Raw genomic sequence first — 25,486 nt, forward strand, 5'->3', positions numbered from 1 at the left:
ATCTGGTGAGGTTTCAATGATCAATTTTGCATTCCTTTGGGCAAGGGTATGATACCTTCTGTGGACAGAGGGAAAGGAGGGAGAGAAGGAGGGAAGGAGTTTCATCTTCCAACTAAAGCTCATCAGTTGGGTCTCTTCCCAATGGGACAGCTACTATTACTCACTAGTTGCTGATGTCCTCTGTTCTTCAAGAAGACTATGACATTAGGAAAGGGACACATGACTTGCAAGTGAATTGGATACAAGTGAGGGAAGGCTGTGCAAAGTCATCAGCCTCACTCTATCCTCTAGAGTCATCTGGACCTAGTGACAAGATACAGATCAGGATGACTGGAGAAGGCACCAGATACCTTAGTGAAGACCTTGACCTAAAAAAGTTAAGGTCTTAGGAGGAAAGAGAGTAAATGTTATGAAAAGAAAAAGCATCCAGAAGGAAAGATTAGTCCATGATGTCAAAGACTGCAGAGTTAAAAAAGGATGAAGATGGAGAAAATACCATTAATAGATTTAGCAATTAAGGGATCATCTGATAATCTCTTCAGCCATTTCAGTTGAGCACTGAGATTAGAAGGTATACAATACAGAGGGGATATAGCTTGTTAATAGAATCACCTGCATTCTAATCCTGGCTTGGTCACTCATTAGATATATAACTCTGAGCAAGTCTCAATTTCTCTGGTCCTCTGCTCATCAGCAAAAAAAAGAAGTTGAATCTAGTACAGTTGAAGTCATCTCCAATTCTAACATTCTATATAGTCTTTGGTTTCCAAAGTAATGAATTCCATTTCTATTTTATGTTACAGTTTAAATATTTTGGTTTATACCTTCTTGTTAATGTTTTAAATGCTTTCTATTAAATGTTTTATTGAAAATTTAATACTGAATATCAATACAACTACTTAAACTTGTTCAGTAACCATTTAAGTTAAATTAATCAGCTTCAGTTGCCAGAATTAACTTAGAGTTTTTTTCTTTTCTTTAAAAGGTATGAAACCATCGAGCACAAATTCATCAATATTATTTATTTTGACTTTTATATACGGCTCTCCTAAGTATTCTAACTCTAGCCATTAAATTCCTGTGTCTAAGTTTCTCTTTCTCTATTAAAGTAGGAATTTTACATAGTATTTTTGCAAAAAAGCTATAGGTTCATTGGAGATCTGGTATTTTTTAATTCTTTTGTCCCATTAGTACCTTGAACAGAGAAAGGTTGATCTTTAGTAGTAGATATTTAATAAATGCTGTCAAATAACTAAAATATTACATCATATTTATGCAATGCATTATAATTATAATGCATTTTCTGTTCTCACAAGTCAATAAGACAGATGAGGCATGATAGATATTATTATTTTTTAGAGATAAAACTATTCAGAGATTAGCTCTTTGATAAAGAAAATCAGTCACAGAAAGGTTAAGATAAGACTTAGTATAGTCTAGTTCAAGAGGTTTTATGTTAGATTTTTGTTCTGGATCTGATTCTTATTCACAAGGTGAATGTCACTGCAAAAGTACAATTTATGGAAAGGGGGGGGGGAAAGTGGCCATTTCATTTGGGGAAATTAAGTTTCTGAGAGTTCATAGAAAAGATCTTTTATGCCAAAGCTTCTCAAATTGTGGGTCATGTCCCTATATGGGGTCACATTACCGAATGCAGGGGTTATGAAAAATCTGACAACAGCAAAAGGTACCAGAGAAATCTGCTAAGATTTAATTCTTTAAGTAAAAATAAACAGGCATATCCTTATTAGTATGCAAATTTGCTTTCATCTTTAATAAATGGTAAAATTATATGCATACGAAAGAATTGTCCTAAAATAGCTTTAAATAGGGAGAAAATACAGTTAGCAAGAATTGGGAAAATAATTTTGAAGCAAGTTTCTCTGATGAAGGCTTCATTTCTCATATGTATAGGGAACTGAGTCATATTTATTTAATAAAAAGACTTATTCCCCAATTGATAAATGATAACAAGATATGAACTATGCCCAAAGGGCTATAAAATCATGCATATCTTCTGACCTAATAATATCACTACTAGGCATGAATCCTAAAAGAGATTTAAACAAAAAGGAAAAGGACCTTTATGTACAAAAATATTTACAGCAACTTTCTTTTAAAGCCAAAGAATCAGAAATTGAAGGGATGCCCATTAACTGGGGAATGGCAATAACTTGTGGCATGTGATTTTGATGGAATATTATTGTTTTATGAAAATGATGAGCAGGAAGTATTAGAAAAACCTGAAAGTCCTCCATAAATTCCAGCAAAGTGAAATGTACTATATACAAAGTAATAGTAATATTATGGGATGATCAGCTTTGAATGACTTTGCTATTCTCAGCAATTCAATGATTGACAATTACCTCAAAGGATTCAGGATGAAAAATGCTATTCATACCCAGAGAAAGAATTGATTGTGTCTGAATATAGATTGAAAAAATATTTTTCAAAATTTTTTTCTTAATTTTTTTGAGGGAGGAAATCTATATTTTCTTTCACAACATAACTTTTATGGAAATGTTTTACATAATTTCATATGTGCTTTTTTAATGGCAGGGTGAGGATGGGACAGCTGGGAGAGAATCTTTTTTTTTCTTTTTTTTTTCCTGAGGCTGGGGTTAAGTGACTTGCCCAGGGTCACACAGGAAGTGTTAAGTGTCTGAGACCAGATTTGAACTCGGGTCCTCCTGAATTCAGGGCTGGAGCTTTATCCACTGCGCCACCTAGCTGGCCCCAGCTGGGAGAGAATCTGAAATTCAAAGTTTTAAAAAATGAATACAAAAATTGTTTTATATGTAACTGGGGAAAATAAAAATATCAAATAAAAATAAAAAGAGACAAACTAAATTTCTTTGTGTGATTTGTTATCAGTAAATGTTGGATCTGAAAACCTATTTTATGTACATATATGCCAAGGAATGCATATAATCTAAGAGTCTACAATGGAATCTTAAGTAGTCATGTGTTGTAGTGAATAAAACACATGGCCTAGATTCAGGAGGATCTGAATTCAAATAGAGTCTCAGACAAACAAGTTGTATAGCTCTAGGTAAGTCACTTAATCTCTGTTTGTCTCAATTTTTTCCACTTTAAAATGACCTAAAATGTTGTGAGGATAAAATGGAATAATATCTGTAAAGCTCTTAAAACAGTTATGTGAATGCTAGTTATTATTAGATTGGAAAAGGATGAAACTATTATGAATGAAATTCTAATAAAATGTATGAATACAACAAAAAATAAGAGATTCATTAATAAGCACAATATCTAGAACCAGAGAGGAAACATATCACAGAATACGTGCCACTTGGACCACATCTAGAATATGGAGAACAGATATAGTTCTACAAGACTGGAGAATAAAAGGAGACATTATTTGTAAAGTGTTTTTCAAGCACTGAAACACTATATAAAAGCTATCTATTATTCTCAGTGCCATATTCTCACAAGGCTTTTGACAAACTGGAATGCACACAAAGAAGGGATGCTTTGAAGTTTGGGGGACCCAAGAAAGGTATTTCATGAAGATCATTTGAAGAAGCAAAAAATGTTTACCCTGAAGAAAACAATCACTCCCAACCTCAAGCCCTTAGGTGGAGCAGGGCTGCTATGATCAAGTATTTGAAAGGCTGATTAGACTTTTTTCTGGGTCCCAAAGTTGAGATCAACAAAATTAAGTAGAAGTTACTTAATGGCAGATTTTGATTTGATGTAAGGTTCACAGTTAGAGAGGCCTACATCTTTAAGTGGAGCTGGATGACTTATTAGTCTTATATAGATTAGGGCTTCTTAAACTTTTTTCGTTTGTAGCCCCTTTTTAGCCAAGAAATTTTTGTATAACCCCATCTTGAATCTGAGCCAATGTCTTTCTGGCAATGTTTGTTCATTCTCAGTGCAAAGTTTACGTGTTGTATGTTAAGAAACAAGGTTATGTGGGATGAGCATGGGCAAGCACTGCCAGAAACCCCTAGGATTCATTATGTATTTGGTCTTGAATTAATTTTTAGTCACTGCATTAAAAACCTTTTAGCATTGTCAAAATTTTCACAACTCCCACATTCAATTACACAAGTTTGTATGGAATTGTAACCCATAGTTCAAGAATATTTGAAATATATGGCTCCTATTCAAGTCAAGGTCAATAGCTATGTCTCCATAGCTGTGTCACCTTCCAACTGTGAGGATCTAGAAGTTAGAGGATTCTGTTCAGTTACAGAGGACACATTTTGCAAGTATAAGATCTCATCTTTTACATCTCTATTTTTTTTTTTTTTGCCTCTCTTCTATTATGGACTATATCAAGTACATGAGCATAGCTCTTGATACTGAGCATGATATAATACAAAGAATAATGGATTTGGAGTTAAAATTTGAGTACCTAATAATTTAATAGCTGTATGACCCTGGACTAGTCATTTAATCTTATTAAACTTCATTTTTCTCATGATTCAAATAGGGATAAAAATGCTCATGATGCAATTTACCATAATATAAATTAAGAGCTGGAAAAACCTTAGAATCTGAGTCCAACCTCTTCATTTTATATATAGAAAAACTGAGGCAAAGAGAATTTAGGTGATTTGTCCAGAGCCATGATTTTGAACCCAAATCTTCCTGATTCTAAGACCACTGCTATAACTCTTCTATACACTGACTCTTTTTTTCATTAGGTTGCTATGAGAATCAAAAGAGGTAATATATAACATTTCTTGAAAATCTTAAAATACCATACAAACTGTTAAATTTTGTGAGAAGATCTTGGTTTAAGTCTTGATTCTGCCTATAACATGCTATGCAACACTAGGCAAAACAAGTCACTGCTCTGGAGCTTGGAGGCTTTTGGAGTTTAAAACTTTGAAATCCCTGCCATTCCATACTTTGTGCTTTAAAATTCCTTCCAATTCAAATGAACAATTATTTTTAAAAAATTTTAGGCAAAACACTGCACTACAGAAAAGGTATAACAGATGAAAAACTATAATGTGGAATGTAGCAAAATCTTTAAAATGCTAATAGGAAATCCAGAGAATCAGGCAATTAATAGATTTGTGACTGTAGACAATTCATTTAACCTCTCTCAGTCTCAGTTTCCTCATCTATAAAATGAGAGTATGAGGATGAAATGAGATAACATTTGTAGAGTGCTTTTCAAATTTTAAGATATCATATAACTGCTAGATGCTATTATTGTTGTTATCCTCAAAGAGCTTAGAATCCTTTGGGGGCATTCTGATAAAAACAAATCAGTATGATATAGGGTAGAATATGTAAGGACAAAGTAGAGATCCTGAGAAAATACGTAAGAAAATTTGAAGTTGGAAAGATTACTCCAAGCTCTCATATGCTATTCTTTTAGATTTACTGAAGGTCACCCAGTAAGATAGTTAAAGAGATAAATTAAAATCCAGGCTTCCTGGTTTGAAATCCAAGTCCACATACTACAATTTGTTGTCTCTTTTATGCAGGAAAAGGAGAGAAAACAGCCCTTACTAGAAGAGTGGATTAGAACAATTAGGGAAAGAGGTGATGTCTCTTTGTAATTCAAAAATAACTAAAAATCCAATTTCAAAGAGGAAAAAAGCTCTGTTCATTTATGTTTGATTAAAAAGTTCATTAAAATACCAAAAGAAGCAGGATTTTATAATAAAAAGAAGGCAGGACTGGGAGACCGAGGATCTTATGTATGTTTGGGGGCTAGCTCTGCCTCATTCTACGACCTTAGATAATAATGACAATGGTAACAGTGATAAAACTAAGCTAGCATTTACAGATCTATGTAGGTTTGCAAAGCACTTTGAAAACATTCTCTCGCTATTCTTACAACAACCTTGGGTGATATTAATATTCCATTTTATAGAAAAAGAAATTTAAACAAGAAGAGACTAAGTAATTTGTCTGAGGCTAGATCTGAACTTAAGCCTTCCTGAACCCACATCCAGTGTTCTTAGTGTTCTTCCTACTTAGCTACCTACCTACTTGTTTAAATCTTTTTTTTTTTTTCCTGCTCTAAGCCTTAAATCTGTAAACTTGGGACTATAACATTTGCAGTGCTGTACTGTGTGGGCGCATATTTAAAAAAAATCTCCTTTTTAGTCAAAATGAAAATATTAAGGAACAATATTTTTTCTCTAAAGCCCTTTCCTTTAGAAAGAAATGCTAGGTCAGAACAAAAGGCAAAAAATCCTCTTTCACTGGGTGGATAGACTAAAGTTAGAGTATCTCTTGTATTAAAGGTAGAGTATTAAAACACAGTATCTTTTCTCTAGGTCACATCATAGTTCTCCATCCATCCACATGAAATGATTTTCATTTTACTATTTATATATGTAATATAATGATATTATATGATATAATATATAATGATTTCACTATTATCCATTGAGAAAGGATTAAGATATATATTGTAGGGAAGAGATTCCTTTCTTTAACTCCTGGGGTGAAGGGAGTAGTTGAGAAAGAGAGTAACTTAAATGCTCAATTTTGGAATGTTACCCAAGACTTTATTTTAGATCATCTTTTCCCTGTATGAGATGCCTATAAAGGGTTACCTGAAATCTTCTTGGTGTAGACTCATACTGAATGGTAGAGGACTATTCTATATCAGACTTCTTTTTTCTCCAAGCTAGAAATGATTTGACTCTATGATTTATGATAAAATGAAATTTTTTCTGACAGATTTATGCTACAAACAAGCTGCCTTAGTGTAATTAGATAACCCAGTGGAGAGAATGTGGAGTAAGTATATGGAATCAGGAAGATTTGAATTCAAATTTGGCTTCATGCACTTACTAGCTGTGTGAGACTGAACATGTCATTTAACTTTTTTTTTTTTTTGCTTCAGTTTCCTTAATTGTAAAATGTAGATCTTAATAGCACCATTTCACAAGGTTGTTGTAAAGATCAGCAAAGATATTTTGTAAACTACTTAGTACAATGTCACTATATAGTAGAAGCTTAATAAATGTTCCATTCTCCACTTCAATTGCATAGTACTCTATATATGTGTGTATATCTATAAATATTTTGTTGTTCTCATTTCCTTTTAGCACAGGGTCAATGGAAAGAAAATACTTTATAACTTATGGAGTGCCATATACAGATGTACACATTCAAATGAGCTTATGTATACTGATTTTCAGTATTGTTTATATCATTGCATTCATTATTGAGTTGAATATCTTGCATCAAAAGACTTCTAAGACTTATTATAACAGTCAACCTCAAAACAAAGGCCACAACCTTTGATCTATAATCAGGAAAACTTTCTAATCCTCAGTTTCCTTATCTGTATAATAAAAGTTTTGGATTAAGTATTTTGTAAAATCCTGTGTATTGCCATTTATGATTCAAGTCTATAAAACAAGAATTAGTACTTTTGTAGACTGAGAAAAAAATTTGGGATGGATCACAGGAAACATGGGTAGAGTTGTTATAATTTTTTTCTATAGATTTATAGTTGGAAGGGATCGAAGAGGCTATGTAGCTCAATTCAAAACTAAGACAAAAGTGCCATCTATAGCAATCCTGGTCATTGATTATCCAGCCCTCATTTGAGGGGTCCTAGTAATGACAAGATTACTACTTCTCTAGGAAGCCCATTTAACTATGGTATATTGCCAATCATTAAAGATTTTTTTTTTGATATATCAGATTGAACTATGCTTCCCTATAATTTTCACTCATTATCACTTGAATCCAAGAAAACTCTAAGCCCTCTTTTATAACATAGTTCTTAAAACATTTGTATAAATATATATTATCTCTACGTGACCCCTCTCACCAAGTCTTCTCTAGTCTTGGTATCTCTGTTTGATAAAACAATACTTATTTGACATAGTTCTGTGTCTCCTCACCTTTCTGGCTGCACTCTTCTGGGGGTGATTCAACTTGTTGATATTCCTCCCAAAATATGGCACTCAGGAGTCACAATATGCCAAATGTGGACTGACTAGCACCCTGGACAGCAACACCATCATTTCCTTGGAAATCATGCTTCCATTACTCCTTTTTTAAGTTACATAAGGAAAGGGCCTTAAAGGATCAATATTTTTACATCTCAACTTAAAATGGCATGTTCTCCTTTGGCTGCCATGTATTACTGCTGCTCATGACCTACTTTCCCTAGGGAGGATCTGGTAGAGTGAGCATGTGTTAAGAATTCAATCTCCAGAGTAAGAAGAATGGAGGATAATTCATCTGGAACGAAGTTCACATAAAAGCTATATTGGGATTACTGAGTCAGGCTATTAGGGGAAGAAGTGGAAAGGGCAGGGAATGTGTGTGGATTATACTGTATAAAAATGACACATAGAGGAAAAGTATCTTCATGCTTAGTTTACGTGGTGAAGTGGGTCTCTGCTGATACAGAGAAGCTATGTTGTTTCACTGTGCCACAGTTCTTGACTTCATCTCGTACAGTGGTTCAGGCAAATCATTCTGCAAATCAATTCTGCAATGAGTGTAGGCTAACTAGAGACCGAGTGTCCAAGGCCATTTGTTTTATAGAGTATGATCCTCTTATATTAAGAGATACAATGGAATATACAGAAAAGTGCATTAAGCAGGAAATGTTCAGGTTCTACCACTTATTGTATGACCCTGTACAACTTACTTCAACTCTTTAAATTTCTGTTTTCTTACTGGTAAAAAAGATCAAGGACTTGGCTTCAATGGTTTCTAAGGTCCATTCCAGCCACTAGTGGATTCTGGAAAGCAGATTAGAAGGGTTCCTAGTGTGTGGGTAGAAGCATGTGACACACTAGCAACAGCACTGTAATCATCTTTAGAATCTTATTTTCCACATTAATAGCCCAGGAATGAATTAGGTAAGCAACCCACACAGGAAAAAGGAGACTCTTGCTGCCTGTCCAAAAAGGCATTGCCTCTCACCAGCTTCCACAAATAGCAATAATAATGCTAATAATTCCTTATATTTAAAGCTGTTTGACTTTCAAAGCATCTTAACATGCCTTATCACATCTAAGTGCTATGGTGGAAGAAGAGTTGTTATTATTCTCTTCCTTTTGCTAAGGAGGAAACCAAGGAAGCAATAACTAAGACCTTAGCTTGTGACGGAGAGATCTGTATATGTGAGGAGGCAGGCTCTTTTCTCAGGATCACCAGGTTCTTTTATGGTCCAGGACAAACTGCAGTCATGGATTAAGTAGGAGTCATCACTCCTCTCCTTAGGAGGTTTCAACAATTTGCTACTGCCTACAAGATAAATCACAAACTTCTCTATTTTGGTATTTATATCCCTTCACAATGCAGATCCAGCCTTTCTTTCATTGGTTATTTATTGGGTTCATATCTGGTTCAGCTTTATAAACATAAGACAGAATTCCAGAGTTGAAATGTTTCTGACAGCTGCTTAAAAATAGGGCAGACAGCTTCATCTACTTGTAAGGATATCTAACCTTCTCTGCTTCCCCCAACCTTTATACCCTGGGCTCAGTCCTACTGCTGTGGCCATTACAATATTACAAAAACAATCCCTGACCCCAAAGTCATATACCACCTCTAACTGGGAATGACTAAAGTCAGCTACAAAAAAGTTAAGGGTCTATATTTCATGTGCACAAAAAATATGAACATTCTAGAAACTTCATAACACCACTATAGTCCAGGCCCTCATCACCTCTCACCTGGAATGTTATTATAGTTTTTAATTGGTCTCCAGACTTTTAGTTTCCTCTCCTCTCTAACCCATGCTCCATATAATTGAGAGCACAAGCTTGCCCATATCACTCTCCTGTTCAAGAAAGCTATAGAATAAAACAAACTTTTCTGCTTTTTATTTATAGTCTTAAATAGTGTGAATAAAACTTATTTTTTCAGAAAATTCAAATTATTTATCTTCACACATTCTCTATTTTTATAGGACCATTGGATAGGTCATAATATGAAAAAGGACCTTATAAGTAAGCCAGCACGACCCTCGCACTTTACAAATGCAGAAAAGTTAAGTGACTTATGTAAGGTCACACAGGTAATAAGTGGCAGAAAGACAATTCAGGTCCAGGGACTCCACACTCAGTATTCTTTTTACCATACTGCAATCCTTGGTATATGTCATTCCAACCTTTTGTGCTTTTGCTTGCATCTGGAAGGTTCTTTCTTCTCACTTGTGCCTCTTAAAGGTTCACCTATAACTTATGTACACATCCTTTCCCAACATCCCTCGTTGTTAACATGCTCCCTATTTCAATCTTGCCAAAGATACTTTTCATTTATTTACCTGGGTACATACTATACCTAAAATCCTAGGTCTAGAGCTGAAAAAAAGACCTCAGATCTAGTCCACCTCATTTTCAAGATGAAGAAACTAGGGCACAGGGAGATTACTCACTTGACCAAGGTCAGACAGGTAATAATCATCAGAGGTAGGCTTTGAACTCAGGTCCTCCTGACTTCAGAACCAGTATTCATTATACTGTGCTGTTGTATTCCTGTAGTGGAAGCCTGGTGAAGAGAAGGACTACTTCATTTTTGTTTTTGTATTGCTAAAGTCTAGCATAGTACCTTTCGTATAGTTCATGAGAAATGAACAGGAGAGGAGGGGAAAAGAAAGGAGAAGACAGGAACTGTTTTCATTGTATAATTTTATGAAGAGAAAGCTCAGACCATGTCTGTTATTGGTAAATTAAAGTCTTTAATGGGAATTGAAGCTTGGACTGTATTACATAAATCACCATCCTTTGGACTTGCATGGGAAGATACTCTCTGCCTTACTAAACATTTTGATTACATTACAAGCCTGATTACAGAGAAGCCTACTGCAGGTCTCTAAGGAATAATTCTGTTCAGCCTCCCTTCAGATGGCAGGAAAAAATGGCTTGAAAAATTATTTCCCATGCCACAGTTTGATTACTGTGCTATAATCTGGTCACATTCTCCTCCAGACACTTAAATTCAGTCATTGCGACTGAGAAGCAAGCTGCTGGAATACGGACAGTGTCACCTTCAGGAAAGCCATTCTCCCCCACTCACGTGCCAGCAGAATACTAGGCAATTCTGAAGTCTGCACGTAAAATTCTGTTCAGCTGGATCCTCTTCTCCCAAAGGCTTTTTCCCCCCTTTCTGATCTGCAGAAATTGATGATGCTGTTTACTTAGAGCCGAAAGCCATTTGCATCCCGAGTTGCTTGGCTTTCCAGAGCCTCTGCTCAGCTGACAGTTTGTAAGCCTGGAGACATCACAAACCCTGGGTGTAGCACTACAGTCCCAGACTGAGTCAGGTTCTGGTGTGGCAGATTTGGGGTTGGTGGCAGGCTACCCGAAGGTCAGGGTACAGAACAAGAGTCTGGTTGGAAGCTTCAACCAAATGGCTTCTGTCTCAAGTCCTCTAAAAGGATGGTGTGTCTTGGATAAGAACTGAATTCATGAATGAAAGCAAAATACTCTTAAAATACCTAGCTGTAATCCTCTTCTTAAAGACTGGATTTCATAGTGCCAATGTGTTGAAAAGGCATGAGATACACATGCAATTTAGAGCCAGAAAATAAAGCAAGCCAAGCTCAAATTCCTTTCAAAGGTAGGGAATGCCATATATCAAGTAATTTCCTTTTTCTCTCTTTATCCTGCTGCTTTCTCCACCTAACTAATCAGTAACTGTTATCTTTTTACTTATCCTTCAAGAATGATTTCCAATATTTCTTCCTTTATGATGTCTTCCATGATCTTCCAAATAAATTCTTTTAAATCACCATAATGCTTTTGTGTACCTATGATATTCTCATCATATTCTACTTTGCTTTATATTTCTACATGAATTTATTTCCTTTTCTAGACAATAAGTTTCGTGAAGAGAGAATCCATGTTATTCATATTTTTGCTACTTTCTAGTTACCAGTAAAGAACTTTACATATTTACTCAACAAATATTGTAGAATGGATGAATGTCTTTAGAGATGAGTGGATTTATGTAAAATCTAGTTTAGGCAAGATCAATGTGATTTAGAAGAAGTGACCTCCCCCTAAAAATGGCAAAAAAAAAAAGGAACTCACTAGATTAGGGAGCACAGGAGCCAGAGTTAGATAAAAGTTTAAACATTTTACCATCAGATGAGTATGGCCCCAAATATGTAAAATTTATATAAATAGCACCAATCTATTTCTGCATCAACAGCTTTGAGGTTGATTTGCAACTAAGATCATAGAATGTAGAATAGCAATAAAACTTGCAACAGCCATTTATTAAGCACATTCTATGTGCCAGACACTATTAGTCACTGAGGATACAAACCCAAGGAATAAAACACCCTTACTCTCAATGGTAGAAGGATCTTAAAAAAGAAAAAGAACAAATAAATGTTCTAGATAAAAGGAAGGGCCCTTGAAATATAGAAGAGCAGAGTTGAAATACAGAATATTGAATGTCCACACTTGAAGAAACATTAGGGATCATTTGGTTCAACACTTTCATTTTAAAGATGAGGACACACAAGTGCACAGAGGGGAAGAAATTTGTTCAAGGTTATTTAGCACATGAATGGCAAAGGCTGCACTTGAACCTTCATTTGCTGTCTCCTAGTCCAGTGCTCTTATCATTATCATGTCATAAAATTCCTTCCTCTATAGCAAAACTCAGTTCAATATGAAACCCCATACTCACATAAGGACAAATACCTCATTATCAGGCACTATCATTTTTGAAGTGGCCCCAATGCACAACCACTAAAGACAGGTGTTTTTTTTTTTTGTTGTTTGTTTTTAAAGCAAGATATTTCTTTTCCAATGGGACTGGACCACTGGTGATAACTATTCTTAAATATATTTCACTCTGCTAAACACAAGTGATGTTAGGGCTAATCTGGAGCCACCAAAATTCTGCTTCCTCTTTGAGAGGGAGGCTTTGTGCATTTTTGTATTTAAGTCACAAAACAAATTGCCTCAAACTCCTTTATCATCTCTGAGAATGCTCTGCTTCAGGGGAACAGCACAGCCTACGCTATAAGAACAGGAATTAAATATGCTTACTGGCAGCAATGAAATTTTCCTAGTGTAACTGACCTTGGGCTGTTCAATTCAACAAATTCAATTCAATTCAACACACATTTATTAAGTACTGACTATGTGTAAAGCTCAGTGCTAAATGGCATGAACAAAGTAATAGATAAGACACAGACATTAGTCCCACTGCCCCAATCTGAGTCACAATGTCCTCATCTCTAGCATAAGTGAATTGGACTAGATCAAATTTCTGAGCTCCCTTCTAGCAAGGATGCTCTATGTTCTAATAGTCTTTCTAACTTGGACATAAAGTGATTTATGGTTTAAAGGCAATTTCTTGTGCTAAAATTCACAAGCCTACATGACCACGACCTAATTAGTAATCTGTTTCTTGTGCTTTCTTCATATGAAGCAGTGTGGTATAGTCAATAGAGTACTAGAAATGGGTTAGGGAAGATCTAGAGTCAAATCCTGCCTCAGACACTTAACAAACTCACATACAAGATGCACAAAGTTAGAGAGTCTACCCCAAATGTTGACATGGACTATTTGTGTTGGATCTGTGTCAGAGAGTTCCAAGCTTGTAATGATCTGGTCAGTCACAATCAGGCACAATGTAACTTGAGTCCAACATAGCGATGTCATTTTGGTCACCTCTGAGAATAAAAGGCATCAACTATGTGACTTTGAGAAAATTGTTTAATATCTCTTATTCTCAATTTCCTCATCCATAAATGGGAATATTATGAGCATTTACTATCAGGTTTTGGTGGGATTCAAATGACATGATTAAAGTACTTTGAGAGTTCAAAGCAATAAATCGTTGTGAGCCTTCATCAATTATCAATATCCATATCTTATGTTTTCCTTGAGAAAATTAGGTGGAAATTGGTTTTGGGATGACAGGGATACTCAAAATAAGAATTCTAGCTATTCTGGATTTAGGATACACACCCTTTTCCTTAAAGGGTCTTATGGTAAATCAAATCACATCCTTTTGTTATAACTTGTCTCATTACTGCGTGGTTTTGAAAGCCCAGATCAAGTGATGTTCTTGAAACAAAACCCTATGGATAGAATGCAATAGGGTTAAGCCTAGATCATGAGTGTTAACTCCTACCCATGATTTTAAAGAGGCTCTGCTGCACTAATTTACAAATAAACAAAGTGAATCAAAAGTAATTTTAACATGAAAATTTTCTGAGAATTTCTTGGGATGCTGGGCAGTCAGGCTTGAAATTTTATAACTTCAAAATTGGGAAAGACGCACAATTTTATATACCCAAATGTGTGTGTGTGTGTGTGTGTGTGTGTGTGTGTGTGTGTATGTATGTATGTGTATATATATGTGCATACACACATATTATATATATGTATGTATTTCACATTTACACAACTTTTCCTTCACGAATACCCTCAGAGACAGGTAGAACAATCAAAATTATTTCCATATCATAGTTGAAGAAACGGAGGCTGATAAATCTGGAGAAGCTTGTTCAGAGACACATAGCTAACAAGCATCAAGCCAGAAATCAGACTTAGGTCACATAACTCCAGGACCAATGTTCTTTCTTGTTTATCCTTCTACCTTTCTAAATGTGAGCAAGATTTATAAAATTTTGAGCAGTATAAATTTAGGGTGAATTTGGGCTTGTTCATCAAAGCATAGAATGCTAGAATGATCACATCCTCTCTCAAAGTGGTCATTTTAAGGACAAAGAACTTTTTTCTACAGCAGGGTAAACCTATTGAAAGTTCTTACTCAGGAAGTGATAAAAAGATAAACAAAATGGACTCAAGAAATGTTGAGATCACTTTGTGGCTGCCTAGCAACAAATGAATCTGGGGGTAATCTTGACCTTTGATTAATGACCCAATCAGAAATGAATCGGGGTTGCAACAAATATTTTGCTGAGATAGGGAGGCTTTTCTCAGTTGTATGAAAGAGGTTTTTACTTTGACCTTAGGGAAGTTTTCATTGTCAGGACAATCTAACTAAGCATTGGGAAAGGTAGTGTAGTGTACAGTAAGCAATGGGCTTGAAGCTAAGAGAGACTAGGGTCCTAATATCTCTTACAAGCTGTGTGATCTGAAGCAAATCATTACACTTCCTGTGCCTCAGTTTTTCCTCTTTCAAATAAATAAGCTTAATAATACATATTCTATCTACATCACAGGATGGTGATAGATCTTTTTTATGGTGATAGGTTTGTGCCAACATAGAAATACAACTATTACTGTCATCAAATAAATAGTTTCTTGAGTTCAAATAGGTTTTATGTGCTTAGTATAATTCAGCTCCACGTTCTAGTTAATAACAATAGTCACCTGGAGCAACCCTTTTAAAATCTTAACTTGTTAATGTTCAAATATTTGAAGGACAAAGAAGAAAATGCCAAAGTTTATCAACTAATAAGCAGCAAAGTCACAATTTAGACCTAGTTCTCATAACTCCAAATTCATGGCTTTTTTTAAACAATAACTTTTTGATGCCTTTTAGGTTGAAAGAAGCTCGAACTATTATTATTATATCTAGAATAGAATGATTATTGGCAGAAGAGTTACCATTGTCTGGAAACAGGAGTGCAACTGTGTCAGGAATGGAGGTTTCCCAGCAAGAGCAAGAACCCTCTTCTCCACCATTGTGCATTCCACATCATCATCCTGGATCACGACATCTTTCTTCAGGATCTTCACAGCATAGAGTTCATCAGTGCCTTTTCTTTCTGAAAGCATGACCTACAAGGGAGAGACAGTGATAATTAGGATGCTTTGGGGCAATGATTCACCCAATTCAATGAACATGTATTACACCCCTATTATGTGCAACATATAGAAGAGGGAATGATGTAGAATAGATAGAAGATCAACTCTATCATTGGAAAAACAACATATAAATGTGGTATATAAGTCTGACATACACAAGTTGCACAATCATGAACAAGGAGAAAAGGGAAGAAGGAAAAAAGAAAAAAGTCTGGTCCTGACACACTTTAAACATCAGATCTGATGACAGAGGTAATAGAAAACCACTAAAGTTTATTAAGAAGGAGGATCAGATGATCTGACCTATACTTTAGGAAAATTATTTTGGCAAGCTGTATGGGAATTCAGACCAAAATTATACAAAATTAAAATAGGGAGAATAATTTATGTACACTGCAATAGTCCAAATCAAAAAGTAAGAGCAGATGGTATGGTTATCATGGTGATGTTTGTTTAAGAGAAATGTCTAAGTGAAGAGAAAGTTGTGTGTGTGTGTGTGTGTGTGTGTGTGTGTGTGTGTGTGTGTGTGTGTGTGTGTGTGAAATGTGGAGAAAGAAATCACATAATCTGGTAACTGAGGGGGTATATGGCTTGAGTAAGAGTCAGTTGATGACACTGAGGTTTCAGATCTAGAAGCATAATGGTAGTCAACAATTCAAAGAAATTTTGGGAAAGGGAAGATTTCAGGGGAAAGATAATTAGTTCTGTTTTGTATGTGTGAAGTCTGCGATGTCTGTGGAACATCAAGTTTGAGCTATCCTAGAGTCAGTTGATATTTCAGGACTTTAATTTAGAAGACTGACATAGGAATACTGCCAATTAATGGATCTTTCCCTGCCAGAGGTTGTAATAAAAATAAAGCTTCTCTCTCTGACCTGTACCTCAGACTTATGAACTACCTTTTGCCTTGATAAGACTATTTGTTATTGAGGAATTTCTGATCTGCATCAGTAGAACACATTTCTGCACTCAATTTCCTTATATTGAGGAAACAAGCCTGCTACTCCTGCCACATTCTGTCCCATTAAAAAGAAATAATTCAGCAAACTGTTTTTGATGAATTTAAGGGTAGAGGATAAGGATATGATATAGTCTCCCCATCACCACCATTGTGGTCAACAACAAAGACCTCTTTACCACAAAAAAATCAAGGACCTTTTCTTCGGGCTTTGTTTTTCTTCCAATATATAATTTGTGAAGTAGTTGGATATTCATTTCTGCTAAATGTTTTCCTCTTCTTTGATTTCAGAAATACTACATACTCCTGATTCTCCTCCTACTTTTATGACTAATACTTCTCTTTTCCGTTGTTGGTTTCTCTTCTTCCCAATCCCTTAACATAGGTATTCCTCAAGTCCCTGTCCTCACTCTCTCCCTTTGTCACCTTGGTTATTCACGTCTCTAATTTTGATGAAAATGACTTTTTCCTTACCCAATCTTTGGGGGATCTAAGTGATACAGTGGATAAAGGGCCAGGCCTAAAGTCAGGGAAATTAATCTTACTGATTTCAAATCCAGCTTCATATACTTACTACCTGTGTGACCTGGGAAAGTCATTTAATCCTGTTTGCCTCAGTTTCCTCACCTGTAAAATGAACTTGAGAAGGACATGACAAACAACTCCAGTTTTTTTTGTTTTTTTTTTTCCAAAACAAAACCAAAACCAAAATCCAAATGTCACATATTCTCTTCCTGGATATCGCACTAAAAGCTCAATTTATCTAAAAGTTCTTATCTTTCTCTAAGGCTATTCCTACTTTTGACTTAATTATTTCTGTCTGTGGCACTATCATTTGCCATCTCACTTGTTATAACCTTAAGGTTACCTTGGAAAAACCCTTTTCTATGCTTTTCCTCATTCATAATTTACTTCTGGCAATATAACTTAGTTGATCTCATTAAGACCAGGTCCTTATTATCACTTCAAAACAGCAATACCAGGAACAGGTTGCTAAATAAAACTAAATGAAAAAAATAAGCTAAGGCAGGGAGTGGGGAAAGAAATAGACAGGGAAACTCTTGTAATAAAAAAATTGAAAGACATAAAATAGTCAAAAAAAGAAAGCCTAGTATTATGAGCAATGATATGGGATAAAAGGAATAAAAATGGAGTTTTTAAAAAGAAAGAATAAGACTGTATCAACAACAGGAACCTCAGGAAAGAGAATCTGTCTACTGTACTAATCAGTTACGAGGTCCTGGCTAGCAATTCTGCTCCATTTCTTCCATTTGTCTCCGGTTCTCTATTACACTGTCACAGTTGTAAATGTTTAGTATCTCTGATAATGAAACACTTTCAAAGGTGGCCTATGGCAATGAGACACTTACAATGGCCGCATAGAATAGCATGATTAGCATCCTAATTGTACTCCCTGTCTCCACTCCCAAATTCCTTCAATATATCTTTCATGATACCACCAGAATAATCTTGTTTTTTTGCAGATCAAGTCACTTGAGGATTCAAAATTCTGCAATGGCTCCCTATTCCTTACTGAGTAAAGTTCTAATTCCCTCACCTAGCTCTCAAAGCCAATTCCGTTTTGGTACTATTCTGTGTTTTCAGCCCTGTATTTCATACCACTTCTGATTTACAATCTTGTCTAACTGGACTACTCCCTGGTCTCTATCTATACAACATTATTTCCCACCTTCATTGTTTTGCTTCTAACTACCCTCTTTCACTTGTTGAAGTCCTATCCCTTTTAAAGCCCAGGTTAAATGTCACTTCTCTGAGGAAGTTCCCCCTAATTCTTCTATTTAGTAAAGACCTTTCAACTTTTGGACTTAACAAAACACATTATTTATATTTTTGTTGTACAGTTAACATATATTATTTGGTATTTTATGTATCATAGTCTCTTAACAGAATGGAACCTCCATTGGAGGCCATAACTAAATGGAAATATAATAGAAACATAGGTTATGATAAACAAATGAAAGGAATACAAAACATTTGGGATTCAATAGGAAAGACTACTCACTTTGAGGAATCAGAAAGGCCATGCAAAAATACTTCTTGAAGTTAGAGAGCAGAGGGAACGATGCAAAACTGTAAGTGAAGGCTGTCTGACATGTCTTTATTATAGCTACGTGAGCAAATTAAGAGATGGTGCAGGGATAGGAAAATGGTGCTTAGTGGACAGAGAGCTTGGCAGAGAGTATGACACGGATTTAGATCCTACTTCAGACATTCCCTGCCTGACAATCAGTGAGTCACTTCATTTTCTGTGTCCCAGGAACTTCTCAAGACTATAAACTGCAGAGCAGTTGCCAATTTGCATTGGTAGAGGAAACTTCCTCAAGTAATTTTTCTAAATTGATGAAATCACAAGTCTGGACAAAAAGCAAAATAAAAAATAAAAAACAAACTACAATCCTATTTACTAAGAATACCCTATTCCCCTAAAAGGTGCCAACCAACCCAAGACTAAGAAAACATAAATAAGCAATAAAATGAGAAAAAGAAAAAAGTATCTGTTGTCATACAGCTGAGGCGGGCTCTAATTAGCTGAAGCTTTTTTAATCTCTGGAGACAGTTAACATATAAGAATCAGTGGAAAGCACACAATTATGAGCAGCTCGTATCTGATTCAATGAGGGAGTTTATTTTTGAGTTAAATGAATCGGGGGATTCTAGAAGTGGAAGACTTATAAAAATTTGTGAGCCTTTCCCCCTTCAGGTCTTAAAATTTTATTCTTATTGTCTTGTTGTATGAACTGACATTTCTTGTTCATTTGGGTCGGGCTATGTGTGTACCTGCATAAATATGGACTGCTGGGTATTTACTTTGTATATCTGTGTACCATAAAAGGGAAGCCAGGAACTGGCTTCAGTCATTTTACAAAGGGTGATCTCAGGGGATAATATCTCTTAATATGATGTTGTTCCAGACTAGGCTCAATAGGTTTTTATCTGAGAGAAGATTTCAAAAGTACTCCCTAACTTTAAAATATGCAGCCAAGGAAGAAGATAACATTGCTTACAAAAACAGTCCTAGTCACTGCCAAAATGTGTGGTCCACCTCGTAAGTGCTACAGTTCAAAGAAAAGAGAGATCAATGTACTTTTATTAGCTTTTCTCCTTGCTCTGAAATATACTGTGGCACTAACATATTAAAGCATTTGTGCTGATCTTTATTATGTATTTATTATAATGAACAGAGGCTATAATATCTCCTGCTATCATAACTTTCTCTCCCTAATCAAAGCAGGCAAACGAGAGCTCCAAAAGACTCCCAATGACACCCCACATATTATGAAGATGCATGGCCGCAATTTGCAGGGAATCTCATCAGGGAAAAAAAGGCTTGTTTGCCAGACGCCTAATTCAGATTTCCAGGTGGATGAGACTTTTTTTTTCCCCCATTTTCACCTCAATGTTCAGGTCAAACATTCGGGGAAATCAAATGAATTTTCATTTTGTAAAGAATTATCTGATATTTTTCCCCTGTCAAATCCCAATCTAAGCAAGCACTGTTTGTGGAAACAGCAGAGAAATGTGACTGCTTCTTGGTTTAGTTAAAAGAAGAATCAGAATTAGAGTCAAGAGATTTGGGATCAAATTCCATAATTTTTCACTTTTCTTACATATGTGACTTTGGACACCTTTTTCATTTAGGAGCTTCAGTTTTCTAAGGGGTTTTTCCTCATAGATGATCTCTATGAATTCTACATTCATGATGTATCATTATAGTGACTTTTTATTAAAGCTTTTTATTTTTAAAACATATACATGGATATTTTTTCAACATTGACCCTTGCAAAGCCTTGTGTTCCAATTTCTCCCCTTCTCTCCCCACTTCCTCTAGATGGTACTTAATCCAATACATGCTAAACATGGTTAAAAAAAAATATATATATATATATATATATATGTGTGTGTGTGTATATTAAATCCAATATATGTATATATATACTTATATATGTATGTATGTATGTACATATATATATATACACAATTATCTTGTTGCACAAAAAAATCAGATCAAAAAGGAAAAAATGAAAAAAGAAAATAAGATGCAAGCAAACAACAACAAAAAGGGTGAAAATGCTATGCTGTGATCCCACACTCAGTTCCATCCTCTCTCTGGGTTCAGATGGCTCTATCAATCAAAGATCATTGTATAATGATCTCCTAGTTCTATTAGCATTAGTTCATGTAAGTCTCTCCAAGCTTTTCTGAAATCTGCTGATAGTTTCTTATAGAACAATAATATTCCATAACATTCATATATCATAACTTATTCAGCCGTTATCCTTCTATGAAGGGTCTGAAAGACTATTTGGGGCAATGGAACTTACATATATAAACCATCAGAGTAAAATGAGAAACATATGGGGTTTTTTGGTCTAGTTTTTCTAGCATAGTATGAAAAATATGGCAATATGTTTAAAAGAATTGCACATATTTAACCTATATCAGACTGCTTGCTTCTTGGGGAGAGGAGGTAAGGAAGGAAGGGAGAAAAAATTGGAACATAAAATCTTTGCAGAAATGAATGTTGAAAACTATCTTTGCATGTATTTGAAAAAATACTATTGAAGAGAGGGGAAAAAAGAGAAACATAGAATCACATTCTAGAGTCTAAGATAGATGATAAAGCTATAGAAAATGGTTAGTTTGAGAGAACTTTTTGTGAGAAACTGCAATTTTGAGAATTTTTGATGGCAATTAACATTTTTAACTTCCTAAAGTAAAGGGTAGAAAGAAATGTCCACCTTTTGAGAAATATTGAAGGGTAGTAGGAAACAATTCATTTTAACCTCTCAGCTAGGTATCCATATATAAAGGGATGCTGCTTACAACCCAAACTAAGGTAGAGATGGCTGATGGAAAGATCACTGAACACTGCAGTGGAAGGTTAGTATCTAATCTCATTTTGAATTTTATTGCTATATTTTGTTTTTATATCATCTCTATTTCTCAATATATCCCTATTTTCCTCTCAGAATCATCCCCTGAAAACAAAGAATAAATAAAGGAGGATAAAAAAGTTTTTTCCTGAGGACCAGGTACCAGTCACACATGCTCACAATCTATGTATCATTCTCAAATCCTTTCTCTCTTTCAGTCTCCCCTTCTCCATCCAATCTATTGCCCATTGTTATTCAATCTTCCTTCTTTCCTCTGACACAAATCTGGGGTATGCATTCATCACTGTATACCTGAACTACTGCAAAAGCCTTCTTCTGCTTGGTCTCCTTAGGGCATATCTTTGCCCACTCTATCCCCTTCTCTGCTTGACTTCTGTGTAACCTTCCCAAAGTACAGATCTAATCATATCAAACTCCCTCTACTCAATAACCTCCAGTGGCTCCCTAGTACCTCCAGGATAAAATGTGAAATCTTATTTGACTTTCAAAGCCTGGTCCCCCTCCTATCTTTCTGGTCTTTCAATTTGCTACTTTCCACAGACTCTGGGACTCGATAACACTGGCTTTTTAGCTATTCCTGAAGTACGACATTCCACCTCCAAATTTCCTAATTTCCTAGAATGTTTTCTTCTCATTTCCACTTCCTTACCTCTTTCCTTCCTTGGATTAGTTCGTCTTAATTCAAATCTCAACTTCTACAAGATGTCTTAAGCATCCCTTAATGCTAGTGTCTTCCACTATGATTACCTCCAATTTACCCTATAAACATCTTATGTTTACATAGTTGTTTGCATTTTTCTTCCCCCTTAAGATGTAAGTTCCTTAGAGGTGGGGACTGTTTTTGCCCTTCCCTTGAATCCCTAATGTTAGTAAAGCATCTAGCACAAAGTAAAAAAAATGATGCTTATTTATTTAAGTTTGCCAAATATGGAATAGGCTTACTGAAAATGTATGAAAGCAGAGTAACTAATAATTCCCTGATTTACTTTAATATATTCCCAACCTTCATTAAATGAGGGAAAATTGTTGTTTAGTACAGTAAATTGATACAAATATTTAGAAGAACAAATTGCAATATGCAGTAAGAGTTAAAAGACTGATAGGACTTTCCAAGTCCCCATACTTTATCACTATAAAAATAAAAAAGGGAGAAAGGATTTATCTGTACAAAAATATTCACAGTACTGTTATTTTCAAGATAAAAAATGAAAACAACCTTACATTCACTAATTAACAAATGGCTAAATATATGCTGATACATTAATATAATGGATTATTATGGTAATGTAATAGATAAATAGGAAGCATAAAAGGAAATGTGGGAAGGCTACATAATATAAAGCAAAGTCCTCTAACTGAAGAGCCACTGACTATATCTGTATAATACAAAAAAGAAAGGAAAGAAATAAAGAGAGTGAAAGGTGGAAGAAATAGCAACTGAAATAGAATCAAACTTTTTTTTTTCTTTTGCTTTTTTCTTGTTTCTTAATTCATTTGGCTCTGCCAGGTGGTAGCAAGGTGGTAGAATCCAAGTGAGTCACACAATCAATTACTTCACACCAATTAAGGTAAATGATGCTTTTTGAGAGGAGAAAAATCAATCAGAAGTGTCAAGTAAGTGTGAATAAGATCTTTTGTATTGGTCAATCAATCATAGGCTTTACACTAAATATAGAAAGCATTTGATCAATTGATTTCCTTAAAAGTCATGGGCAAACTGATGTGATTAATAAGTAGTAAGAAATGTATTCAAACTGGTTTAGGAACAACATTTTGTACATCATCTATCTAGTTTTATATATATTATATATATCTGTATATATAATATGTATATATATATATATACAGATAGGTAAATAGATACTATTATCTATAGATAGATAACTACTCCATAGATACTAGTATCTATGTCTAGATATCTATATAGAGATAGATAGATAGACATATATTATAACAAACACATACACACACAAGTTCACAATTCAGAGATTTGAGGTTCAATCTACATAAAGGGGAGTCATTCCATCTAGATTCTTCAGATAGAATAACTTTGGAAGGGGACTATAATATGTCTGAAAGATGTTTCATACTCCTAGACCTAGAGCCCAAAGAGACATGAGAAGGCATTTAGTCCAACCCTCTCATTTTATAGATTTCTAACCAATGGAGGACTTTGGGAAATTCCAAAGACTTGCCTTCATATAAAAAAAAAAAGAAATACTATTCCATTTTCCAAATGAGTTGGAAACTGGAAACTATAAGCTAGTGAGCTTGTAAAAGTCCTAATAAATCTCAGAACCTTATTATTCAAGTTATTATTATATTAAATTATTATTAAAGTTAGGAAATATATAAAAAAGGGATCAGTGATCACAAAGAATAGGTTTAGTTTTTCAAGAATAGATCAGGCCAAAATAAGCATTTTGTGTTTGAACATGGTTATGGGGAATATTATAAATATAGTTTACCTAAATTTTAGGAAAGCACTGGACAAATCTCTTGTGATGTTCTTGTGAACAAGATAGAGATGTATGTCCTAGACAAAAGTCCATATAGTGGATTAAAAGCTGGTTAAACCACCTTACACAAAGAGCAATAATCAATGGTTTGGAGAGAACTAGAAAGAAGTAAAGTTCCCTTATGATCATTCCTTGGCCCTAAGTTATTTAATATTTTTATCAATGACCTGAATGAAGAATAGATGATATTGAGATAAAATAACTAGGAAAAATAGCAAATATACTCCCAGAAAAAAAATCAACATCCAAAAAGATATCAACAAGCTTGAACATTGGTTGAATTCTAATAAACAGGAAATCTGATATGGATAAATAGAAAGTCATATTTGGGTTAAAAAATCAACTTCAAGAGTAGAAAACAAGGGAAGCATAATTATATATTAGTTTGTCTGAAGATCTGTGGGTTTTGTGAACTAAAGCTCAAATGTATGAATGAATGAAAGGATGGTTTAAATGCTTCTTATGCATCAATCCCTATGCAGGAGATAAAAACAAAAAAGGTTTTTATCTACCATTTAAAGACCTTGCAGTTTTTTAATGAAGACAACAAAACATAAAGGGAATGGGGGCCAGGGAAGAAAGTTATGTTTTGGGAAATCCTAAGGAAACTGAGTGGAACAGGAGAGCTGTCCACCATGAACTCACCCTTTCCAGAAGTATTGGTAGTGATTTTTTAATTATAGTTCTCAGAGAAACAGGCAGAAAGAAATCGTGGGCTAAGAAATGTAGGTACTTCCAGGATCAGGGGGAAGATGAGGATACAAAATCTCAGCCAAAGCAGATCCAAGCAGCCTGGCTCCTCCATGATTGAACTACAGTGGTCCCATTTGTAGGATGGAGCAACAAAACAAATATTGTGAAATTGCAGATAAGATAAATACAATCTTATGTTCTATCAAGAGCAAAACATCTAGAAATATGTTCTTCTAGAATATGTCTGAAAGATGTTTCATATTCCTAGCCCTAGAGCCCAAAGAGACATGAGAAGGCATTTAGTCCAACCCTCTCATTTTATAGATCAAGAAATTAAGGCCAGAAGGTTAAATGAGTTGCTTAAATAAGGTTACTCAAGTATTAACGGTCAAAAGCAGGATTTGGACTCAGGCCCTTTGCTCCCAGGTTTAGGAAAAACACAGGAATGAACTGGAATGCACCCAGAGAAGGGCAAAAAAGATGATAAAGGGCCTTGATATCATGCCACATGAAACAGACTTGAAGAAACTTGTTTTCCATTTTAATAAGCAAACACTTAAAGGGGATATGATACCTATATTCAAATACCTGACAGGATAGTATGTAAAAGAGAAATGGAGTTTGTTCTACTTTGCCCCTGAGGAAAGAACTCAGGACAATGGAAGGAAGTGAAAAAAGGTA

At 35.0% G+C, this 25,486-nt stretch overlaps 1 protein-coding gene across 3 annotated transcripts in view; it reads right to left on the minus strand.

Annotated features, from left to right (window-relative positions):
• The window catches only part of PRKCB (protein kinase C beta), a 629,528-nt gene that overhangs the window by 173,911 nt on the left and 430,131 nt on the right, over positions 1–25,486 (minus strand). For all 3 annotated transcript variants that reach the window (XM_074280025.1, XM_074280027.1, XM_074280026.1), the window contains one exon: positions 15,519–15,692. In XM_074280025.1, coding sequence (XP_074136126.1) covers positions 15,519–15,692 — 174 coding nt within the window. The remainder of the gene's footprint in view (positions 1–15,518; positions 15,693–25,486) is intronic.

Source organism: Sminthopsis crassicaudata, chromosome 1, assembly GCF_048593235.1.
Source record: "Sminthopsis crassicaudata isolate SCR6 chromosome 1, ASM4859323v1, whole genome shotgun sequence".
Taxonomy (NCBI): Eukaryota; Metazoa; Chordata; class Mammalia; order Dasyuromorphia; family Dasyuridae; genus Sminthopsis; species Sminthopsis crassicaudata.